Source organism: Bombina bombina, chromosome 6 (genome assembly GCF_027579735.1).
Source record: "Bombina bombina isolate aBomBom1 chromosome 6, aBomBom1.pri, whole genome shotgun sequence".
NCBI lineage: Eukaryota > Metazoa > Chordata > Amphibia > Anura > Bombinatoridae > Bombina > Bombina bombina.
The window spans coordinates 576,230,312-576,253,635 of NC_069504.1; the positions used below are offsets into that span (position 1 = coordinate 576,230,312).

At 41.1% G+C, this 23,324-nt stretch overlaps 1 protein-coding gene across 1 annotated transcript in view; it reads right to left on the reverse strand.

Moving 5' to 3' along the window:
• LOC128663291 (threonine--tRNA ligase 2, cytoplasmic-like) overlaps window positions 1–23,324 on the reverse strand; it is a 411,905-nt gene that overhangs the window by 242,371 nt on the left and 146,210 nt on the right. The window contains exons 3-4 of the mRNA XM_053717549.1: window positions 9,361–9,551; window positions 8,164–8,287 (exon numbers count right to left, since the gene is read on the reverse strand). Coding sequence (XP_053573524.1) covers window positions 8,164–8,287; window positions 9,361–9,551 — 315 coding nt within the window. The remainder of the gene's footprint in view (window positions 1–8,163; window positions 8,288–9,360; window positions 9,552–23,324) is intronic.

Below are 23,324 nucleotides of genomic sequence, written 5' to 3' on the forward strand. Positions count from 1 at the left end.
TTTCCGATAAGGAGATAGAAGAAAGCATACTTAGAGTCAAGTGAGCCACTCTTTCGTCGGAGGTGAGGGAGTCACACTTTAAACTCTTACATGATAGCTACATAACGCCCAAGAAATACCAGAAATGGAAAACAGACAGGGACAATAAATGCCCAAAGTGCGGGAAGGAAGAGGCAGACATTAAACATATGACATGGAGCTGCCCCAAGCTAGTTAAATTTTGGAAAATGACAACTTACTGGGCGAACAGGAGCATGAGCTTACATACTAGGGAACTGACGTTTAGAAATATCATACTACTAGATCTTGGGGACATACCGAGAACTTCCAGACTAATCATGTCCAATATAGTGTTGGTAGCAAGGCGCCTGATATTCCAAAACTGGCTAAAGCGTGACCCACCTACTGTGACACAATTGAAGCAGACAATGCTAAACCAAATGCTTATTGAACAGGCAGATGGGCTAGGTGATATTGTAAAGAGAGTGAAGTCATTTGTCACAAAATGGGAACCCTTCCTTCACACACTCCCAACTCCACTGTGTAAGATGGTTATAGCACCGTTCAGGAACACAGAATATATATTAGAGGCCAATCTCAGAGGAGAGTGGGAAGGAAACTAAAAAGAGAGCTTTGAATGTAGGGAGTAGAGGTGGAGCATCCAAACTGGTGTAAGTTGGCTAAGTTACAGGAATTGTATTGTATGTTTGTTAAAAAAGTGCCTTATGGGGGGATTGATTCATGTCTCACAGGCCCAGTTACTACTCTTCAGTGGGAATATATCTCTCATGGACATTCTCTGGCCTTTTGATAAGTGATGGTAAAAGCTAGACCAATTTATCTTATTGATTATCACTCTTTTTTGCAATTCTGTAGTGTCTACTGTTTACTGAATATATGATGTTTCATTCTCCTATATGTGGCACACAAAAATAAAGATATTTAAAAAAAAAAAAATTACTTAAACAATATACACTAAACTTAGGGAATATATAGTACACATAAAATGGATTAGAAGGACATACTATAATTAACCCAGCTATTCAGAAGATATTAAGTACTAGCTTATGAGGTAATTCTAACCAACTAGCTTGAATCTAGTCATATTTTGAACACAGGTACATATACAACTTAGAGAAAACATTGTAAGTTCATGTTAGTGTTCAGTCCTCTAGGTATTAGAGTCTGAAGCATAAAGATGCATCTGCTTTCTTTCTGTAGCAAAAGCCTTGCTCTGTCACCACCCCTGGACAGTGGTGGAACATGATCAATGATCATGTGTTTGAGTTCAGATACAGAATTTTTAGCCAAAAGGAAGTGCTTGGTGACCGCTTGGTCAGCTTTACCCGTAGCCAGGGCGCTCCTTATCGCACACCTATGATTGGCCATACGGGTCCTCAGGTCATTTGTTTTCCCAACATAGTATCTTCCACAACTACAATGTAGCCAATACACAACATACCTAGTGGTACAAGTTAACCTAAACCTAATATTGTACCTCTTATTGGTCCAGGGGTGTGTAAAGAATTTGCCTTGTGTTAAAGGGACAGTCTACACCAGAATTTTTATTGTTTTAAAAGATAGATAATCCCTTTATTACCTATTCCCCAGTTTTGCATAACCAACACAGTTATATTAATATACTTTTAACCTCTGTGATTATCTTGTATCTAAGCCTCTGCAAACTGCCCCTTTATTTCAGTTCTTTGGACAGACTTGCAGTCTAGCCAATCAGTGCCTGCTCCCAGATAACTTCACGTGCACGAGCACAGTGTTATCTATATGAAATATGTGAACTAACACCCTCTAGTGGTGAAAAACTGTTAAAATGCATTCTGAAAAGAGGTGGCCTTCAAGGTCTAAGAAATTAGCATATGAACCTCCTAGGTTAAGCTTTCAACTAAGAATACCAACAGAACAAATCAAAATTGGTGATAAAAGTAAATTGGAAAATTCTTTAAAATGACATGCTCTATCTGAATCATGAAAGTTTATTTTGTCCTAGACTGTCCCTTTAAGCCACTACAAGTTGTACACCCGCTACATTTGTAGCATTCAACTTTAGGTGTTCCCAACCATGTTCCTGGGTTGTAGTTGGCCTTAAAGTCTGGTCTCCTTAGTATATTGCGTAATGATCTACCTCTCTTGTAACCAACCCTCGGAGCCACGTAATTATGTAGTGGAAGGTGTTTATCGCTTCTGATTATTTCCCAGTTTTTCCTCAAGATCCTCAGAGTTTCCCATTTATTTGGGGTAAATGTGGTCACAAAAGTAAGTCTCTTCTCATTGTTCATTTCTGGCTGTTTCTTTATTAGTGCTTCTTCTTGGGTTAATGCTTCCACTTCAGTCATAGTGGATTGTAGATTCTTCTAATAATATCCTCTGTTGCTGAACTTCTCCTTCATGTCAACTAACTGCTCTTTTTTCAAAGTGCCCACAGAGTTGTTTCTTACAACCCTTTTAAGCTGTGATTTCGGGAGAGCACGTTTCAAGGCAGGTGGATGACAACTGTCAGCCCTGAGTAAGGAGTTTCTATCGGTTTCTTTGCTGTACACTGAAGTTTCCAAGTGTTGTGCTCTCTTAAAGATTCTAAGATCCAAAAAGTCTATGCTAGACTTTGAAGATGCCATCTTGAATTTTAGGTTGTCAGTAGCTTGGTTCGGGTCTCAAACCATTCATCCAGTTCATCTTGCGTTTCCGACCAAATAAGGAACAGATCATCTATATATCATCTGAATGACCGAATCCTATCAACTTTGAAGCAGTCCGTTTTTAAATCTTTAAAATCAGACATGTAGAGGTTCGCATAGGATGGGGCCACATTGGACACCATCGTTGTTCCTGCTGTCTGTAGATAATAACTCTACTCAAATTTGAAGTAATTGAGAGTTAGACAATACTCCAGCAGTTGTAATAGTACCTCCGTAGGTGGACCTATATAAGGATAACGTTTCAAGTGTTCTTGCACTGCTGATAAGCCACCACCATGCGGGATCACTGTATAAAGACTTGTTACATCAAGTGTAACTAGGATGTCATCTTCAGTTACGTTCAGCTCATCTTTCAATAGTTTAATTAGATCAATAGGTATATTACGAACAATAGGTTGTAAAAAAACTATCCACAAAACTGGCCAGCGTTTGCAATAAAGATCCTCTAGCAGAGATGATTGGACGTCCAGGTGGGTGGACTGGATCTTTTTGGATTTTTGGTATTGTATAGATGATAGGTATCACTGAGTACTCAACAACAAGAAATGCTTTGTTTTTAATGCTAATATAGCCCATGTCTGTAATCTGGGTTAAATAGCCATCAATGCGCTCCTTAAAAACTTTGTGGGATGGAAATCTTTAGATGCTCTCAAGAAAAACCCTGACTTAGTAATCAGGGAGGCTGACAAGGGTGGTGCCTTGGTCCTGATGAACTATGACGACTACCATAAAGAAATCCTGGGACAGTTATCAGATATCAACACATATAAAAGGTTGTCAAGTGATCCCACAAAAGTTTTTAAGAAGAACATTGATGGCTATTTAACCCAGATTACAGACATGGGCTATATTAGCATTGCAAACAAAGCATTTCTTGTTGTTGACTACCCAGTGATACCTATCATCTATACAATACCACAAATCCACAAAGATCCAGTCCATCCACCTGGACATCCAATTATCTCTGCTAGAGGATCTTTATTGCAAACGCTGGCCAGTTTTGTGGGTAGTTTTTTACAACCTATCGTTTGTAATATACCTTCATTCTTACTAGACTCTATTGATCTAATTAAACTATTGAAAGATGAGCTAAACGTAACTGAAGACAACATCCTAGTTACACTTGATGTAACAAGTCTTTATACAGTGATCCCGCATGGTGGGGGCTTATCAGCAGTGCAAGCACACTTGAAACGTTATCCTTATATAGGTCCACCTACAGAGGTACTATTACAACTGCTGAAGTATTGTCCAACTCTCAATTGCTTCAAATATGAGCAGAGTTATTATCTACAGACAGCAGGAACAGCGATGGGGTCCAATGTGGCCCCATCCTATGCGAACCTCTACATGTCTGATTTTGAAGATTTAAAGATGGACTGCTTCAAAGATGATAGGATTTGGTCATTCAGACGATATATAGATGATCTGTTCCTGATTTGGTCGGGAGTACAAGATGAACTGGATGAATGGTTTGAGACCCTGAACAAAACTACTGACAACCTAAAGTTCAAGATGACATCTTCAAAGTCTAGTATAGACTTTTTGGATCTTAGAATCTTTAAGAGAGAACAACACTTGGAAACTACACTGTACAGCAAAGAAACCGAAAGAAACTCCTTACTCAGGACTGACAGTTGTCATCCACCTGCCTTGAAACATGCTCTCCCGAAATCACAGCTAAAAAGGTTTGTAAGAAACAACTCTGTGGGCACTTTGAACAAAGAGCAGTTAGTTGACATGAAGGAGAAGTTCAGCAAGAGAGTATATTATGAGAAGAATCTACAATCCACTATGACTGAAGTGGAAGAATTAACCCAAGAAGAAGCACTAATAAAGAAACAGCCAGAAATGAACGATGAGAAGAGACTTACTTTTGTGACCACATTTACCCCAGATACGAGGAGCTTGAGGAAAAACTGGGAAATAATCAGAAGCGATAAACACCTTCCACTACATAATTACGTGGCTCAGAGGATTGGTTACAAGAGAGGTAGATCATTACGCGATATACTAATGAGATCAGACTTTAAGGCCAGCTACAACCCAGGAACATGGTTGGGAACACCTAAAGTTGGATGCTACAAATGTAGCGGGTGTACAACTTATAGTGGTCTAACACAAGGCAAATTATTTACACATCCCTGGACCAATAAGAGGTACAATATTAGGTTTCGGTTAACTTGTACCACTAGGTATGTTGTGTATTTGCTACATTGTAGTTGTGGAAGATACTATGTTGGGAAAACAAATGATGACCTGAGGACCCGTATGGCCAATCACAGGTGTGCGATAAGGAGCGCCCTGGCTAAAGGCTAAAGTTGACCAGCCGGTCACCAAGCACTTCCTTTTGGCTAAACATTCTGTATCTGAACTCAAATACATGATCATTGTTCAGGGGTGGTGACAGAGCAAGGCTTTTGCTACAGAAAGAAAGCAGATGGATCTTTATGCTTCAGACTCTAATACCCAGAGGAGTGAACACTAACATGGACCTACAATGTTTTCTCTAAGTTGTATATGTACCTGTGTTCAAAATAGTACTAGATTCAAGCTAGTTGGTTAAGAATTATCTCATAAGTTAGTACTTAATATCTTCTGAATATTTGGGTTAATTATAGTATTTCCTTCTAATCCATTTTATGTGTACTATATATTCCCTAAGTTTAGTGTATATTGTTTAAGTAATTTTTAATAGCCCCTAGACCATGTATTTATGGACCCAGATTTAATATTGGTTTCCATCTATTATAGACAGTTAACTGAGACCTCTTATGAATAGCTATTTGTAGTATAGCATTTTTAATATAATTAAACTAGTTGAGAAGTAGATATTATAGTTAGGCTTATCTATGTGAGAACAGGTGGATCCATTCGTAAATGAGCACAGCTACTTTATTGATAGCAGTATTGTGTCACCATTTTATTAAGGACAAACTAGATTATATGATTAGATTCTGTACAGGGTTATGTTAAGGAATGTTTATAACGAAACATATGTTAATGGTATTTTTTCATTTCCAAATTGAGCGCTGTGTGAGATAGGATTACACTCATTTGAGTGTTAATAGTCAGATACGCTAACGATCAGGAACGTCTTTTTAAATGACAGCTGTATGGTGTCAATAGTAAATTAGTGTCTGATTTGTCTGACGCTCAAACTATAGTCATTAGATATATGATACACCAGAACTAATAATGAAGCTGTATAGTATGCTGATATACACACCTAGGTAAATGTAGAAATAAACAATATGAAGAATTTACATACACACTAGTGATATAGATGTAGCAAGTTTATGTATTGAGTGTAGAGATGAACATTGAGGGATCACTATTTATATATACAAAGGAGAGTGAGCAATACATGTAATATGCTGTGTACAGAAGGTGTGGATAGTGATCAACTAATTAGATGTACGGGAATACTAGTGCTCCATAACAATTACTACTTTGCTTTTTATATTTGGCTTGTGCGTGGTACCGTGGTAGGCCGTTGGCGCATGCGCAGCTGCGCCACCGGAACGCAGACGCTGCATACACGCTCAGGACTATTATGCACGGTGTGGGGTATTTATGGGGGCAAGTCTACTATATGTTATTATGTCTTTTATGGTCTGTATATACATGTATATACATATACATACATACACACATATATATATATATATATATATATATATATATATATATAAATTAAAACTATAGAGTGTCTAAAATGAAAAATAAATATACTTATCAATAGAAACTCATCTACCAGCAAACAGCCAGTAGAAAGACAAACCAGTAATGAAACATATCAGCAGACGTTCTGGAATAGCAGTATATTGTAGATCCATAGGAGAAGGCAAAAGACAAGTCCTTGGGACCAATTATGGAGGGTCTGTGTCAGATTTCCCATGAGGCGAAAAAAAGAGCCACAAAACATACCCCATATACATTCCTCTGACAAGCACTGTACTCCGAGGGGAAACCTGGCCTCATTATAGACTAAGAACCCCTCTCTCTGAAGAATCAGATGTGTAACTTCATTCTTCGACCACCTCCAGTGGAGGCAAAGTAAAGACTAAGGTATCTGAGAGGTGGAAGTGTTTTATAGAGTTTTTGGGATTTGGGAATCTTTTCCTCCTCCTAGTGGTTAAGAAAAGTAATTCCCAGGAGTAATGGATCGTGGACTCTCAACACCTGTATGAAAGAAATGTGGTTATAGGTCTGTTCTGAAATGTTATCCATGAATAAATATAATAATGATACATATATTTGGTATTTTTATGGTGAGGGCATCTGTAGCCTTTAGAATTAGCTGGCCTTTGAATCATTTGATAATGTCTGTTTACAAGTATAAAGTATCAAATAAAAACTGTTTAACAGAGTATAATTTTGCACATAACACATATAAAAACTACTGATTCCATTTACTTAAAGTTTGAAGTAGTAGTCAATCTGGGACTGGAAATATTGGCCTATTCCACTTTTGCATTTAAAAATAAATACAGGTAGCCCTCAGTTTACGCCGGGGTTAGGTTGCAGAAGGAATGGTTGTATATCTAAACCATTGTAAATTGAAACCCAGTTTTTAATGTAATTCAATGGGAAGTGAGGGAGTTAGGTTCCAGGCCCCTCTCAAAATTGTCATAAGTAACACCTAATACATTATTTTTAAAGCTTTTAAATGAAGACTTTAAATGCTAAACAGCATTATATCCCTAATTAAATAATCACACAACCGACTGTATCATCAAACTAAGTTTAATGAACAAAAACATTTTATTACTTGCATTTTTCTGCAAACGGTTCTCTACATTGTTAGCATGTTAGATAATATTGGGTTTGCATCTATTCTATGCATTTCAATGTGGAGTGATTAATAGGCAGTTAGGCACCCTCACCTCAAGCAGCTGGACAGGAAGATAATAGGGAAGTGGCTGCTAGATCTTGTTGCTTTGAAAGATGCTCGATAGCTAAGGTCTGTTCTATGTACACAGATTAATTTCAGTCTGCTAAGCTTGCATAACTTTGCTGCAACACAAGCGGACAGCTTCACCTACTGGCTATTTTAATTAGTGCACTGTTTTCAATAGCAGTCGCATGACTGAAAAAAAAAGGTTGTTATTCTTAACAGCTTTCCTATTTACATCGATTATCAATTTTGCGTCATTCTTTGGTATGCTTTATTAAAGAGCAGCAAGGCACTACTGGGAGCTAGCTGAACACATCAGTAAGTCAATAACAGTAAGTCAATGCAGCCACCCATCAGCAGCTAGCTGAGCCTATGTTATGATTTACCTGAATCATGAAAGTACATTTTTGGGTTTCATGCCCCTTTAATTGTCATTTTTTCCAGCAAAGATTGTCAGTCCCAATAAAAACATTCAGTGAGTTTTTTTTCTACGTTATAAAATCAGCAAAAATACTCTATATTGACAGGTAGTGAGACAGTCATGTTACTTACTGCTTGAGCCTCTTCATTATCAAACATAAGGAGTTCCAAGGTGGAGTCTTCTTCAAATGGACGGTCCAAATCCCATAACTCATTGTTCACTTTGGCTATGACAGTGTTATCAGCCAGGCCTCGACTGAGGGAGAAAAACAAGGGAAATAAAGCTCCATATGTATTTACAAACATGGTTACATTTAGCTAAATCTATTTTTTTAATTAATCTATTTTAAATCAAAACACATTGGGGCATATTTATCAAGCTCTGTATGGAGCTTGAAGCCCCGTGTTTCTGGCGAGCCTTCAGGCTTTCCAGAAACACAAGTTATGAAGTAGCGGTCTGCTGCTCCATAACCTGTCCGCCTGCTCTGAGGCGGACAGAACTCGCAAGAAATCAACCCGATCCAATACGATCGGGTTGATTGACACTCCCTGCTAGCGGCCGATTGGCTGCGAATCTGCAGGGGGCGGCATTGTACCAGCAGTTCAAAAGAACTGCTGGTGCAAAGATAAATGACGACAGCGTACGCTTTCGGCAGTTATCGATGTGCGGCGGACATGATTTGCAAAATGGGATCATGTCCGTCCGCACCTTGTTAAATAGGTCCCATTGTCTATTTTAATGTATATTTAAAAACAAAAGATAAAAAAAAAAAATCTCACCAACAGCCAAATGTATGGAGACTGTCCCAAAAAATGAAATAATGATTTGTGACAGTCATGCTGAATAATGTTCAGTAAAAATTGCTAATGTTATAAATGTTCAATTTTAATTGCACAAATTATCATTAAATACATATATGTTAAATTATACAATTAATGTGTGCTTCAGATAGAAGAAAATAATATAATATTGGAAAATATTACACTGCCCCCAAGGGCACTCTTACTAAATTCACATTCACCAGGGTGCTAGCAGATACATCAATCTATCCGGCAAAAATTGTGTTTTATTCTAAACAAAACAGGTGACATTTCGGGGGTCTTCAACCCTTCCTTGTCTGTTTTGTTTGGAATAAAACACTATTTAAAAAATCCAGAGTGTGCAAGCTGTTTTGCCGGATAGATTGATGTATCTGCTAGCACCCCGGTGGATGTGAATTGAGTGAGAGTGCGCTTCTACCTTGTTAATATATATATATATATATATTTTCTCAAATGAATCCAATTCCATATAGTGAAAAAGTAATGCAAATAAATATTCACTCTTACCTGATCCCAGATGCCACTTGATAAGGTGTGGTTCTCCAAGATTCGCCGTCAATCACCTTCCCATTAGCCAATGTAATCTTAATAGGTTTGCTCTGGTTTGAAGCCCTTTCTGCAAGCAAAGCATCATGCTCCCTCTTCAAGTTTTCATAGAGTTGTAACCTGTCTTTTATAAATACAGGCCGACTGACTGCCTGTAGATAAAGAGATTACACAATTAACAGCATGGGATAATATGGGCCAGGGTTATGATACTTAATTTTAACTACATTGTTTGTTAAAACTCAAAACTGAATCGCACATAAATCCATTTAACTTTAGAATAGAATCATTTTTGTATAGCTTTTACTGCTAATAAAGCATATGTACAAATGTCTCATGCACCATCAATCAAACACAGCTGCAATAACTGAGTTTGCATCATTGCGTATGAATACCTGCTCTTTCAGTGTTTGAGCATGCATAGGACATATGCATCTTTACTCTGTGCATAATAAAATCTGCCAATTAAACAGTTGTTACTTTTACAAAAACATTTCAGCTTATATATGAAAAACTACTTTTTTAAAACTGAAATTTTTTCACATGGGTTTAAAGTGAAGGTAAAGTTCGATTGTTTTGAATGAAATCCTATACATATCAATACAAATAAATGGCACTTTCATTCATTAAAATTTATATTTTTACTTTGATCCTTTGTTATCTCCGTTTTTATTTTGCAGCTCGCCATCTCATAAATCAGCCCGTTATTTTTCTTTTTTTTCTACCTGCTGGTCACGTTTTTTCACCAGCCAATTGACTTTATGGCCGTTAGGCGGCCGTCATTTGACGTCAGCATGGTCTTGGACGATATGCGCATGCGTTAGTTTTTTTTGCTCATACTGACAAGGCGAGCGCGGCCCCGCTTCGCGCATGGTTAATACAAATTGCACTGTAAAACACACAGGATGGGATTACCGCATGCGCATTGTTGAGCATCAGCGAGTTGATGCGCATGCGCAGTTTGTATACTCGCCGTGCACGAGCCTTGTAGACACCTATAGAGCGGGTGGGACCGCTCTATACATTACAATATCAAAACACAGGAAATGGCTAATGGGAGGAGTTTCAAACGGAACGGTAGGGAAAAAACAAAGCCCAATATTATATAAATAATTAATATTTTCAAAAAAATAACTTAGCGACTCTGTATTTCATATGCTTAAAAATACAATACTGCAAAATGAACGCTGTAACTTTACCTTCACTTTAAGTTTGGAGTTTTAGATTCCTTTAAACACGTCTCAAATGTAACACTTTACTTTTTGGTTATATGCATGTGCAACAACAATTGGTCCTAAACAAAATTCATGTTAATTATGGATAACTTTCATATAGATTCATAAAAGTGGTTCTATATATGGTTAATGGTTGTAAATGCACTTAACTTTCTTCGACTACAAAACACTGGCAATAAAAAAAAACAGAATTTATGTTTACCTGATAAATTACTTTCTCCAACGGTGTGTCCGGTCCACGGCGTCATCCTTACTTGTGGGATATTCTCTTCCCCAACAGGAAATGGCAAAGAGCCCAGCAAAGCTGGTCACATGATCCCTCCTAGGCTCCGCCTACCCCAGTCATTCGACCGACGTTAAGGAGGAATATTTGCATAGGAGAAACCATATGTTACCGTGGTGACTGTAGTTAAAGAAAATAAATTATCAGACCTGATTAAAAAAACCAGGGCGGGCCGTGGACCGGACACACCGTTGGAGAAAGTAATTTATCAGGTAAACATAAATTCTGTTTTCTCCAACATAGGTGTGTCCGGTCCACGGCGTCATCCTTACTTGTGGGAACCAATACCAAAGCTTTAGGACACGGATGAAGGGAGGGAGCAAATCAGGTCACCTAAATGGAAGGCACCACGGCTTGCAAAACCTTTCTCCCAAAAATAGCCTCAGAAGAAGCAAAAGTATCAAATTTGTAAAATTTAGAAAAAGTGTGCAGTGAAGACCAAGTCGCTGCCTTACATATCTGATCAACAGAAGCCTCGTTCTTGAAGGCCCATGTGGAAGCCACAGCCCTAGTGGAGTGAGCTGTGATTTTTTCAGGAGGCTGCCGTCCGGCAGTCTCATAAGCCAATCGGATAATGCTTTTAATCCAGAAGGAGAGAGAGGTAGAAGTTGCTTTTTGACCTCTCCGTTTACCAGAATAAACAACAAACAAAGACAAAGTTTGTCTGAATCCTTAGTAGCTGCTAAGTAAAATTTGAGAGCACGAACTACATCCAAGTTGTGCAACAAACGTTCCTTCTTTGAAACTGGATTAGGACACAAAGAAGGCACAACTATCTCCTGGTTAATGTTTTTGTTAGAAACAACTTTTGGAAGAAAACCAGGTTTAGTACGCAAAACCACCTTATCTGCATGAAACACCAGATAAGGAGAAGAACACTGCAGAGCAGATAATTCTGAAACTCTTCTAGCAGAAGAAATTGCAACCAAAAACAAAACTTTCCAAGATAATAACTTAATATCAACGGAATGTAAGGGTTCAAACGGAACCCCCTGAAGAACTAGGTTGAGACTCCAAGGAGGAATCAAAATTTTGTAAACAGGCTTGATTCTAACCAGAGCCTGAACAAAGGCTAGAACATCTGGCACAGCTGCCAGCTTTTTGTGAAGTAACACAGACAAGGCAGAAATCTGTCCCATCAAGGAACTTGCAGATAATCCTTTTTCCAATCCTTCTCGAAGGAAGGATAGACTCTTAGGAATCTTAACCTTGTCCCAAGGGAATCCTGCAGATTCACACCAACAGATATACCAAATTATGTGGTAATTTTTCTGGTTACAGGCTTTCAGGCCTGAACAAGAGTATTAATAACAGAATCTGAGAACCCTCGCTTTGATAAGATCAAGCGTTCAATCTCCAAGCAGTCAGCTGGAGTGGGTCGAACGGACCTAGAACAAGAAGGTCTCTCAAAGGTAGCTTCCATGGTGGAGCCGATGACATATTCACCAGATCTGCATACCAAGTCCTGCGTGGCCACGCAGGAGCTATCAAAATCACCGACGCCCTCTCCTGATTGATCCTGGCTACCAGCCTGGGGATGAGAGGAAAACGGCGGGAACACATAAGCTAGTTTGAAGGTCCAAGGTGCTACTAGTGCATCCACTAGAGCCGCCTTGGGATCCCTGGATCTGTACCCGTAGTAAGGAACTCTGAAGTTCTGACGAGAGGCCATCAGATCCATGTCTGGAATGCCCCACGGTTGAGTGACTTGGGCAAAGATTTCCGGATGGAGTTCCCACTCCCCCGGATGCAATGTCTGACGACTCAGAAAATCCGCTTCCCAATTTTCCACTCCTGGGATGTGGATAGCAGACAGGTGGCAGGAGTGAGACTCCGCCCATAGAATGATTTTGGTCACTTCTTCCATCGCTAGGGAACTCCTTGTTCCCCCCTGATGGTTGATGTATGAACTTGGCCCTCGCTAGCTGAGGCCAAGCTTTGAGAGCATTGAATATCGCTCTCAGTTCCAGAATATTTATCGGTAGAAGAGATTCTACCCGAGACCAAAGACCCTGAGCTTTCAGGGATCCCCAGACCGCGCCCCAGCCCATCAGGCTGGCGTCGGTCGTGACAATGACCCACTCTGGTCTGCGGAAGGTCATCCCTTGTGACAGGTTGTCCAGGGACAGCCACCAACGGAATGAGTCTCTGGTCCTCTGATTTACTTGTATCTTCGGAGACAAGTCTGAATAGTCCCCATTCCACTGACTGAGCATGAACAGTTGTAATGGTCTTAGATGAATGCGCACAAAAGGAACTATGTCCATTGCCGCTACCATCAAACCTATCACTTCCATGCACTGCGCTATGGAAGGAAGAGGAACGGAATGAAGTATCCGACAAGAGTCTAGAAGTTTTGTTTTTCTGGCTTCTGTCAGAAAAATCCTCATTTCTAAGGAGTCTATTATAGTTCCCAAGAAGGGAACCCTCGTTGACGGAGATAGAGAACTCTTTTCCACGTTCACTTTCCATCCGTGAGATCTGAGAAAGGCCAGGACAATGTCCGTGCGAGCCTTTACTTGAGGAAGGGACGACGCTCGAATCAGAATGTCGTCCAAGTAAGGTACTACAGCAATGCCCCTTGGTCTTAGCACCGCCAGAAGGGACCCTAGTACCTATGAGAAAATCCTAGGAGCAGTGGCTAATCCGAAAGAAAATGCCACGAACTGGAAATGTTTGTCCAGGAATGCAAACCTTAGGAACCGATGATGTTCCTTGTGGATAGGAATATGTAGATACGCATCCTTGAAATCCACCTTGGTCATGAATTGACCTTCCTGGATGGAAGGAAGAAGTGTTCGAATGGTTTCCATCTTGAACGATGGAACCTTGAGAAACTTGTTCGAGATCTTGAGATCTAAGATTGGTCTGAACGTTCCCTCTTTTTTGGGAACTATGAACAGATTGGAGTAGAACCCCATCCCTTGTTCTCCTAATGGAACAGGATGAATCACTCCCATTTTTAGCAGGTCTTCTACCCAATGTAAGAATGCCTGTCTTCTTATGTGGTCTGAAGACAACTGAGACCTGTGGAACCTCCCCCTTGGAGGAAGCCCCTTGAACTCCAGAGAATAACCTTGGGAGACTATTTCTAGCGCCCAAGGATCCAGAACATCTCTTGCCCAAGCCTGAGCGAAGAGAGAGAGTCTGCCCCCCACCAGATCCGGTCCCGGATCGGGGGCCCGCATTTCATGCTGTCTTGGTAGCAGTGGCAGGTTTCCTGGCCTGCTTTCCTTTGTTCCAGCCTTGCATAGGTCTCCAGGCTGGATTGGCTTGAGAAGTATTACCTTCCTGCTTAGAGGACGTAGCCCTTGGGGCTGATCCGTTTCTGCGAAAGGGACGAAACTTAGGTTTATTTTTGGTCTTGAAAAGACCTATCCTGAGGAAGGGCGTGGCCCTTGCCCCCAGTGATATCAGAGATAATCTCTTTCAAGTCAGGGCCAAAGAGTGTTTTCCCCTTGAAAGGAATGTCAAGCAATTTGTTCTTGGAAGACGCATCCGCTGCCCAAGATTTTAACCAAAGCGCTCTGCGCCACAATAGCAAACCCAGAATTTTTTCGCCGCTAACCTAGCCAATTGCAAGGTGGCGTCTAGGGTGAAAGAATTAGCCAATTTAAGAGCACGAATTCTGTCCATAATCTCCTCATAAGAAGAAGAATTACTAATAATCGCCTTTCCTAGCTCATCAAACTAGAAACACGCGGCTGCAGTGACAGGGACAATGCATGCAATTGGTTGTAGAAGGGAACCTTGCTGAACAAACATCTTTAGCAGACCTTCTAATTTTTTATCCATAGGATCTTGGAAAGCACAACTATCTTCTATGGGTATAGTGGCGCGCTTGTGTAGAGTAGAAACCGCCCCCTCGACCTTGGGGACTGTCTGCCATCAGTCCTTTCTGGGGTCGACTATTCTATTTTATAAATATGGGGGGAGGTACTAAAGGTATACCGGGCCTGTCCCATTCTTTACTAACAATGTACGCCACCCGCTTGGATATAGGAAAAGCTTCGGGGGGCCCCGGGGCCTCTAAGAACTTTTCCATTTTACATAGTGGTTCTGGAATGACCAGATAATCACTATCATCCAAATTGGATAACACCTCCTTAAGCAGAGCGCGGAGATGTTCCAACTTAAATTTAAAAGTAATCACATCAGGTTCAGCTAGTTGAGAAATGTTTCCTGAATCTGAAATTTCTCCCTCAGACAAAACCTCCCTGGCCCCCTCAGACTGGTGTAGGGGCCCTTCAGAAACCATATCATCAGCGTTCTCATGCTCTACAGAATTTTCTAAAACAGAGCAGTCGCGCTTTCGCTGATAAGTGGGCATATTGGCTAAAATGTTTTTGATAGAATTATCCATTACAGCCGTTAAATGTTGCATAGTAAGGAGTATTGGCGCACTAGATGTACTAGGGGCCTCCTGTATGGGCAAGACTGGTGTAGACGAAGGAGGGGATGATGCAATACCATGCTTACTCCCCTCACTTGAGGAATCATCTTGGGCATCATTTTTACTAAATTTTTTTATGACATAAAATACATATAGTTAAATGAGAAGGAACCTTGGTTTCCCCACAGTCAGAACACAATCTATCTGGTAGTTCAGACATGTTAAACAGGCATAAACTTGATAACAAAGCACAAAAAACGTTTTAAAATAAAACCGTTACTGTCACTTTAAATTTTAAACTAAACACACTTTATTACTGCAATTGCGAAAAAGTATGAAGGAATTGTTCAAAATTCACCAAAATTTCACCACAGTGTCTTAAAGCCTTAAAAGTATTGCACACCAAATTTGGAAGCTTTAACCCTTAAAATAACGGAACCGGAGCCGTTTTTATATTTAACCCCTTTACAGTCCCTGGAATCTGCTTTGCTGAGACCCAACCAAGCCCAAAGGGGAATACGATACCAAATGATGCCTTCAGAAAGACTTTTCTATGTATCAGAGCTCCACACACATGCAGCTGCATGCCATGCTGTCCTCAAAAACAAGTGCGCCATACCGGCGCGAAAATGAGGCTCTGACTATGATTAGGGAAAGCCCCTAAAGAATAAGGTGTCTAAAACAGTGCCTGCCGATATAATCATATCAAAATACCCAGAATAAATGATTCCTCAAGGCTAAATATGTGTTAATAATGAATCGATTTAGCCCAGAAAAAGTCTACAGTCTTAATAAGCCCTTGTGAAGCCCTTATTTACTATCTTAATAAACATGGCTTACCGGATCCCATAGGGAAAATGACAGCTTCCAGCATTACATCGTCTTGTTAGAATGTGTCATACCTCAAGCAGTAAGAGACTGCACACTGTTCCCCCAACTGAAGTTAATTGCTCTCAACAGTCCTGTGTGGAACAGCCATGGATTTTAGTTACGGTGCTAAAATCATTTTCCTCATACAAACAGAAATCTTCATCTCTTTTCTGTTTCTGAGTAAATAGTACATACCAGCACTATTTTAAAATAACAAACTCTTGATTGAATAATAAAAACTACAGTTAAACACTAAAAAACTCTAAGCCATCTCCGTGGAGATGTTGCCTGTACAACGGCAAAGAGAATGACTGGGGTAGGCGGAGCCTAGGAGGGATCATGTGACCAGCTTTGCTGGGCTCTTTGCCATTTCCTGTTGGGGAAGAGAATATCCCACAAGTAAGGATGACGCCGTGGACCGGACACACCTATGTTGGAGAAAATAGCTTCTCTCAACAGAATAGTCTGTGTGACATAACATGCAAGTCTGAACAACTGGGGGGAAAAAATAAAAACTATGGGCTAGATCACAAGTTGAGCGCTATTTAGTACAACGCTAGAAGTAATACTTTTTGTATATATTACAAGTTCAAAGTAAAAATTTTGCACACAAACGAAACCCGACAAGCTCTAACTAACTCTAACGTGCAACTGCATTAACTTATTCTCCCCATAGACTTCAATGAAGATTATTATTATTATTATCAGGTATTTGTAGAGCGCCAACAGATTCCGCAGCGCTGTAAACATAGTCAATATACAGGATAGCTTTTGCAGGGATCAAGTGGGTAGAGGGCCCTGCCGAGAGTTTCACTGTTGTAGTTGGCTCTTATGAAGGTGATCTGCAAACAGCTGGGCTCATAGGCTTACATTCTAAGGGGTTCAAGGGGAAAGCAATGTAGTTAGGAAAGGTTAGTGTTGGTTGTAAGCATCCCTGAATAGTAGAGTTTTTAGGGAGCGCTTGAAGATGTTGAAACTAGGGGAGAGTCTTGTGGAGCAAGGCAGGGAGTTCCACAAGATGGGGGCCAGTCTGGAGAAGTCCTGTAGACGGGAACGTGAGGAAGTAACAAGAGAGGAGGAGAGGAGGAGATCCTGAGCTGATCAAAGGGGACGGGAGGGAGAGTATCTGGAGACAAGTTCTGAAATGTAGGGGGGAGCAGTGCAGTTGAGAGTTTTTTTATGTCAGAGTGAGGATTTTGTGTTTAATCCTAGAGGCAAGAGGAAGCCAGTGAAGGTATTGGCAGAGAGGCGCAGCAGATGAAGAACGATGAGTAAGGAAGATGAGCCTGGCAGAGGCATTCATAATGGATTGTAAAGGAGCTATGCGGGAGCTAGGTAGACCATAGAGGACGGAGTTGCAGTAGTCAAGGCGGGAAAGGATGAGAGAGTGGCTTAAAATCTTAGTTGTATCTTGTGTAAGGAAATGTCGAAATTTAGAGATGTTTTTAAGGTGGAAGCGGCAGGCTTTAGCCAAGGACTGAATGTGAGGAGTGAAGGAAAGATCTGAGTCAAGTGTGACCCCAAGACATCGGGCATGCGGGGTAGGAGTAATGATGGAATTATCAACAGTTATAGAAATTTTGGGGGTGGAGACATTGGAAGAAGGGGGAAAAATAAGGAGTTCAGTTTTGGAGAGATTTAGCTTAAGGTAAGTGAGAGGACATCCAAGATGAGATATGAGAAAGACAGTTAGTGACACGGGTTAGTAAGGAAGGAGGTAGGTCTGGTGCAGAAAGGTAGATGAAGAGCACAGAAGTAAAAATATCTAACATTTATCGCTTGCGCTCTAACCTGACATGAGTTATTAATATTTCTCATTCCAATGTTCTTCACATAGAGGAAAATGTTATTTATATTGTAAATACATTTTTATATACAGTATATATCTGTATATAGCTATATATCTATACCTAGAGATATAAAGGAATATATCATTTATATATTTTAGATTAACATTATCACACACACACATACATATTATATATATATATATATATATATATATATATATACACACACACACACTATGAGGAAATAAAGAGCACTCCACGGGACATATCAATCAACACACTTTACTGTAGTAAACGTTTTCGGACAACTGTCCGTCCTCAGACAAGTCCGTCCTCAGACAAGTAAGTTTACTACAGCAAAGTGTGTTGATTGATAAGTCCCGTGGAGTGCTCTTTATTTCCTCATAGTGTATGCTTGTTTGGTGCACCCGGGGCAAGAGCTGTGGAGACTGGAGTGCGGTCTGTACTTTATATATATATATATATATATATATATATATAGTGGGGCAAAAAAGTATTTAGTCAGCCACCAATTGTGCAAGTTCTCCCACTTAAGAAGATGAGAGAGGCCTGTAATTTTCATCATAGTTATACCTCTACTATGAGAGACAAAATGTGGAAACAAATCCAGACAATCACATTGTCTGATTTGAAAAGAATTTATTTGCAAATTATGGTGGAAAATAAGTATTTGGTCAATATCAAATGTTCACCTCAATACTTTGTTATATATCCTTTGTTGGCAATGACAGAGGTCAAACATTTTCTGTAAGTCTTCACAAGGTTGTCACACACTGTTGCTGGTATGTTGGCCCATTCCTGCATGCAGAGCTCCTCTAGAGCAGTGATGTTTTGGGGCTGTCGCTGGGCAACACAGACTTTCAACTCCCTCTAAATGTTTTCTATGGGGTTGAGATCTGGAGACTGGCTAGGCCACTCCAGGTCCTTGAAATGCTTCTTACGAAGCCACTCCTTCATTGCCCGGGCGGTGTGTTTGGGATCATTGTCATGCTGAAAGACCTAGCCACGTTTCATCTTCAATGCCCTTGCTGATGGAAGGAGGTTTGCACTCAAAATCTCACGATACATGGCCCCATTCATTCTTTCATGTACACGGATCAGTCGTCCTGTTCCCTTTGCAGAGAAACAGCCCCAAAGCATGATGTTGCCACCCCCATGCTTCACAGTAGGTATGGTGTTCTTTGGTTGCAACTCAGCATTCTCTCTCCTCTAAACACAACGAGTTGTGTTTCTACCAAACAGTTCTACTTTGGTTTCATCTGACCATATGACATTCTCCCAATCCGCTTCTAGATCATCCAAATGCTCTCTAGCATACTTAAGCCGGCCCGGGCATGTACAGGCTTAAGCAGGGGGACACGTCTGGCACTGCAGGATCTGAGTCCCTGGAGGCGTAGTGTGTTACTGATGGTAGCCTTTGTTATGTTGGTCCCAACTCTCTGCAGGTCATTCACTAGGTCCCCCCGTGTGGTTCTGGGATGTTTGCTCACCGTTCTTGTGATCATTTTGACCCCACAGGGTGAGATCTTGCGTGGAGCCCCAGCTCGAGGGAGATTTTTAGTGATTTCTTCACACCAAGCTTCTTGCCTATTGCAGATTCAGTCTTCCCAGCCTGGTGCAGGTCTACAATTTTGTTTCTGGTGTCCTTCGACAGCTCTTTGGTCTTCACCATAGTGGAGTTTGGAGTGTGACTGTTTGAGGTTGTGGACAGGTGTCTTTTATACTGATAACAAGTTCAAACAGGTGCCATTAATACAGGTAATGAGTGGAGGACAGAGGAGCCTCTTAAAGAAGAAGATACGGGGGGGGCGGAGTTAACCGCTGAATGAAGAGGTTGTGCGGCTGAGAAGCTCTGAGACTTTGGAAGGCAAATTTATATTAAAAACCTATCATAATAGAAAATTTTACTTGGCTTTAATCCCTGTTAGCTTGGAGAAGCGTAAGGAGTGCTAACGGGTGACTTTGCAGACCGGATTCGCCTTTTGAAGTTCCGCAAACTCTGATCCCGGCTATATAGTGCAGCCACAGCGGCACAGCAAGCCTTTGTAAGTGCCTGCTTCACACCCGGAGGGTCGGGGATCCGCTCTGGTGGTCACCTGCTGCAGAACTGAGAGACTCTTAAGCCACACTGACCGGTCCCAAGCTAAGAAGTGCCGGTCTGCGGACGCCCGCTATTGATTCCAGCTACGAGTGACAGGAGCACTGAGGAGGCTCAGTTTCTAGGTAAGACCTCAGTATAGAAGCTCTGGTAGCTAAGGAGGTCCAGGGGTTACGGCGGCCGCAATTGACTTGCTATATACAGTGTGTTACTAACTGATCTGGGCCCCGTAATCTGCTGAAAGTAATTCTGAGGCGGGAGCCCTCCATATAATACATGCATTTGCTTGGACACTTGGGGAAAGTTTATAATAAGCTCTACAGAGAGCGATCCCACTATACTAAGTTTGAGTGGGTCTGGGGACAATCAAATCCATTACATAGGATTTGGCGCGAAGATCCGCCATTTTAGCCATCTTGTTGCGCAGCTCTCTTTATTCACTTGCCGCTGGAATGTGCTGCAGACAAATTAGCTAAAGGAATCTCAGAATACATTTAACCCTACATAGGAACTTACAAGATATTAAAATACCTGTACCAGTACAGCTCTAAAGAACTACAACACATATATCTGAGGGTAGTGTTTTGAGAAACTATACTGCACACCACGCAGTTACATCCTATCCCTGATTTAAAGACACAGAATTGAAAATTCTGGACATTTGGAAGTAACTTCTTTACTGTGGATCCTGCAACACTTTAATAGATGTCCTAGATCTACCAGCCCTAAAAAACTGCAACAAATATTTCTGTGGGTAGTGTTTTTAAAAAACTATACTGCACACAACGCAGTTACATCCTATCCCTGATTTAAAGACACAGAGTTGAAAATTCTGGACTTTTGGAAATAACTTCTTTACTGTGGATCCTGCAACACTTTAATAGATGTCCTAGCTCTACACACCAAGCACACATCAAATTTGAGGGGCGCACTCCTCTCCCATTTCCTGCTGTGCTGAGTCACAGCAGGTCATATCCACACTCCTTTTCCCGTCTTGGTCCAGTGAGGACACTGTCCCTGAGGAGCTGCGCCAAACAGAAATTATCTGATGTAGGTGCATTATTGTCATCTCTCTCTCTTACATCCTTAAGAATAAAGTGGTCATAGCTCTGGCCTTAATAAATAGAGAAACCTAAACCATGACCTCACATTAGAACCCTTTGATGGGGGAGAAGTGGGGGTACTAGGCAACGACAACAACACTCGGAGCTTGTTCTAGCAGTCAGAACAGGAGATTCTACCCACCAAAGGGACCAATCTGTGTAATATCATCAAATTGTCTACAATCTTATTAGCAGAGAAATCTCCAATTGCTGGTTCAAAATGGCACATTCTAATAAGAAAAAGCATCAACAAATAATAGGAGAAGGTCCCAAACGCACAGTAGCGGACCATTTTAATAGTAGAATACTCTCTGACAGAGATGGATCAGACGAAGAATCCAGGGATTCGCACACCTCATATAAGGAGACGTCGGACCTAGAGACTCAAGCTAAGGGGAAACCTTCTGAACCTGAATATAAGGTCCTGGAATCAATTAATGCCCTATCGTCAAAGATAGACACCCACTACACTTCCCTCAGTAGTGAAATCCGGAACTCTGTAGCGGACTTAAGAAGAGACCTTAACACACAAAACGAAAGAACAGAAGCTTTGGAGAGGAAACAAGAGGACATGGCCGTTGATCAGGCTAATTTGCTTTCCCAATGCCCAAGCTTTGGCGGAAACTATCAGCGACCTAGAATCCAAGATGGCTGATATAGAGGATAGGTCCAGGAGGAATAATATTAGGATAAGGGGGATTAAGGAAGATGTAAGCCCTTCTGAATTACCTGTATATCTACTGACCCTATTTAAAGGCCTTCTGGGCCCTCTTCAGGATACGGACGCCTTGATAGATAGAGCTCATAGAGCCCTCAGACCGAGAACAATGGCTGCAGATTTACCAAGAGATGTCATCATACGCCTCCACTATTTCACTTTTAAAGAGACTAATGAGAGCTTCATTCTCTAATAAATCATTCAATGAAAAATACCCTGGCGTGCAGCTGTTCCCTGACCTCTCCTCTTTCACTCTAGCAAAAAGAAGATTGTTTGCGCCTATCACCCTCAGCTTGAGGAAAGCTGGGATCAAGTATAGATGGGGCTTCCCAGTAAGACTTTTCTTTCAGCACGAAAAACAGAATTTATGCTTACCTGATAAATTACTTTCTCCAACGGTGTGTCCGGTCCACGGTGTCATCCATTACTTGTGGGATATTCTCCTCCCCCACAGGGAAAGGCAAGGAGAGCACACAGCAAGAGCTGTCCATATAGTCCCTCCCAGGCTCCGCCCCCCCCAGTCATTCGACTGACGGTTAGGAGAAAAAAAGGAGAAACTATAGTGTGCCGTGGTGACTGTAGTGTATAGAGAAAGAAATTCTTCAAACCTGATTAAAAAACCAGGGCGGGCCGTGGACCGACACACCGTTGGAGAAAGTAATTTATCAGGTAAGCATAAATTCTGTTTTCTCCAACATTGGTGTGTCCGGTCCACGGTGTCATCCATTACTTGTGGGAACCAATACCAAAGCTTTAGGACACGGATGAAGGGAGGGAGCAAATCAGGTTACCTAAACAGAAGGCACCACGGCTTGCAAAACCTTTCTCCCAAAAATAGCCTCCGAAGAAGCAAAAGTATCAAATTTGTAGAATTTGGACAAAGTGTGCAGAGAAGACCAGGTCGCTGCCTTACATATCTGATCAACAGAAGCCTCGTTCTTGAAGGCCCATGTGGAAGCCACAGCCCTAGTAGAGTGAGCTGTGATTCGTTCAGGAGGCTGCCGTCCGGCAGTCTCGTAAGCCAATCGTATGATGCTTTTCAGACAAAAGGAAAGAGAGGTAGCAGTAGCTTTTTTGACCTCTCCTCTTGCCAGAATAAACTACAAACAGAGAAGACGTTTGTCTGAAATCCTTTGTTGCTTCTAAATAGAACTTTAAAGCACGGACTACATCTAAATTGTGTAACAAGCGTTCCTTCTTTGAAACTGGATTCGGACACAAAGAAGGCACAACTATTTCCTGGTTAATATTCTTGTTGGAAACAACCTTTGGAAGGAAACCAGGTTTAGTACGCAAAACAACCTTATCTGAATGGAACACCAGATAGGGCGGATTACAATGCAGAGCAGATAATTCAGAAACTCTTCTAGCAGAAGAAAAGCAACCAAAAACAGAACTTTCCAAGATAACAACT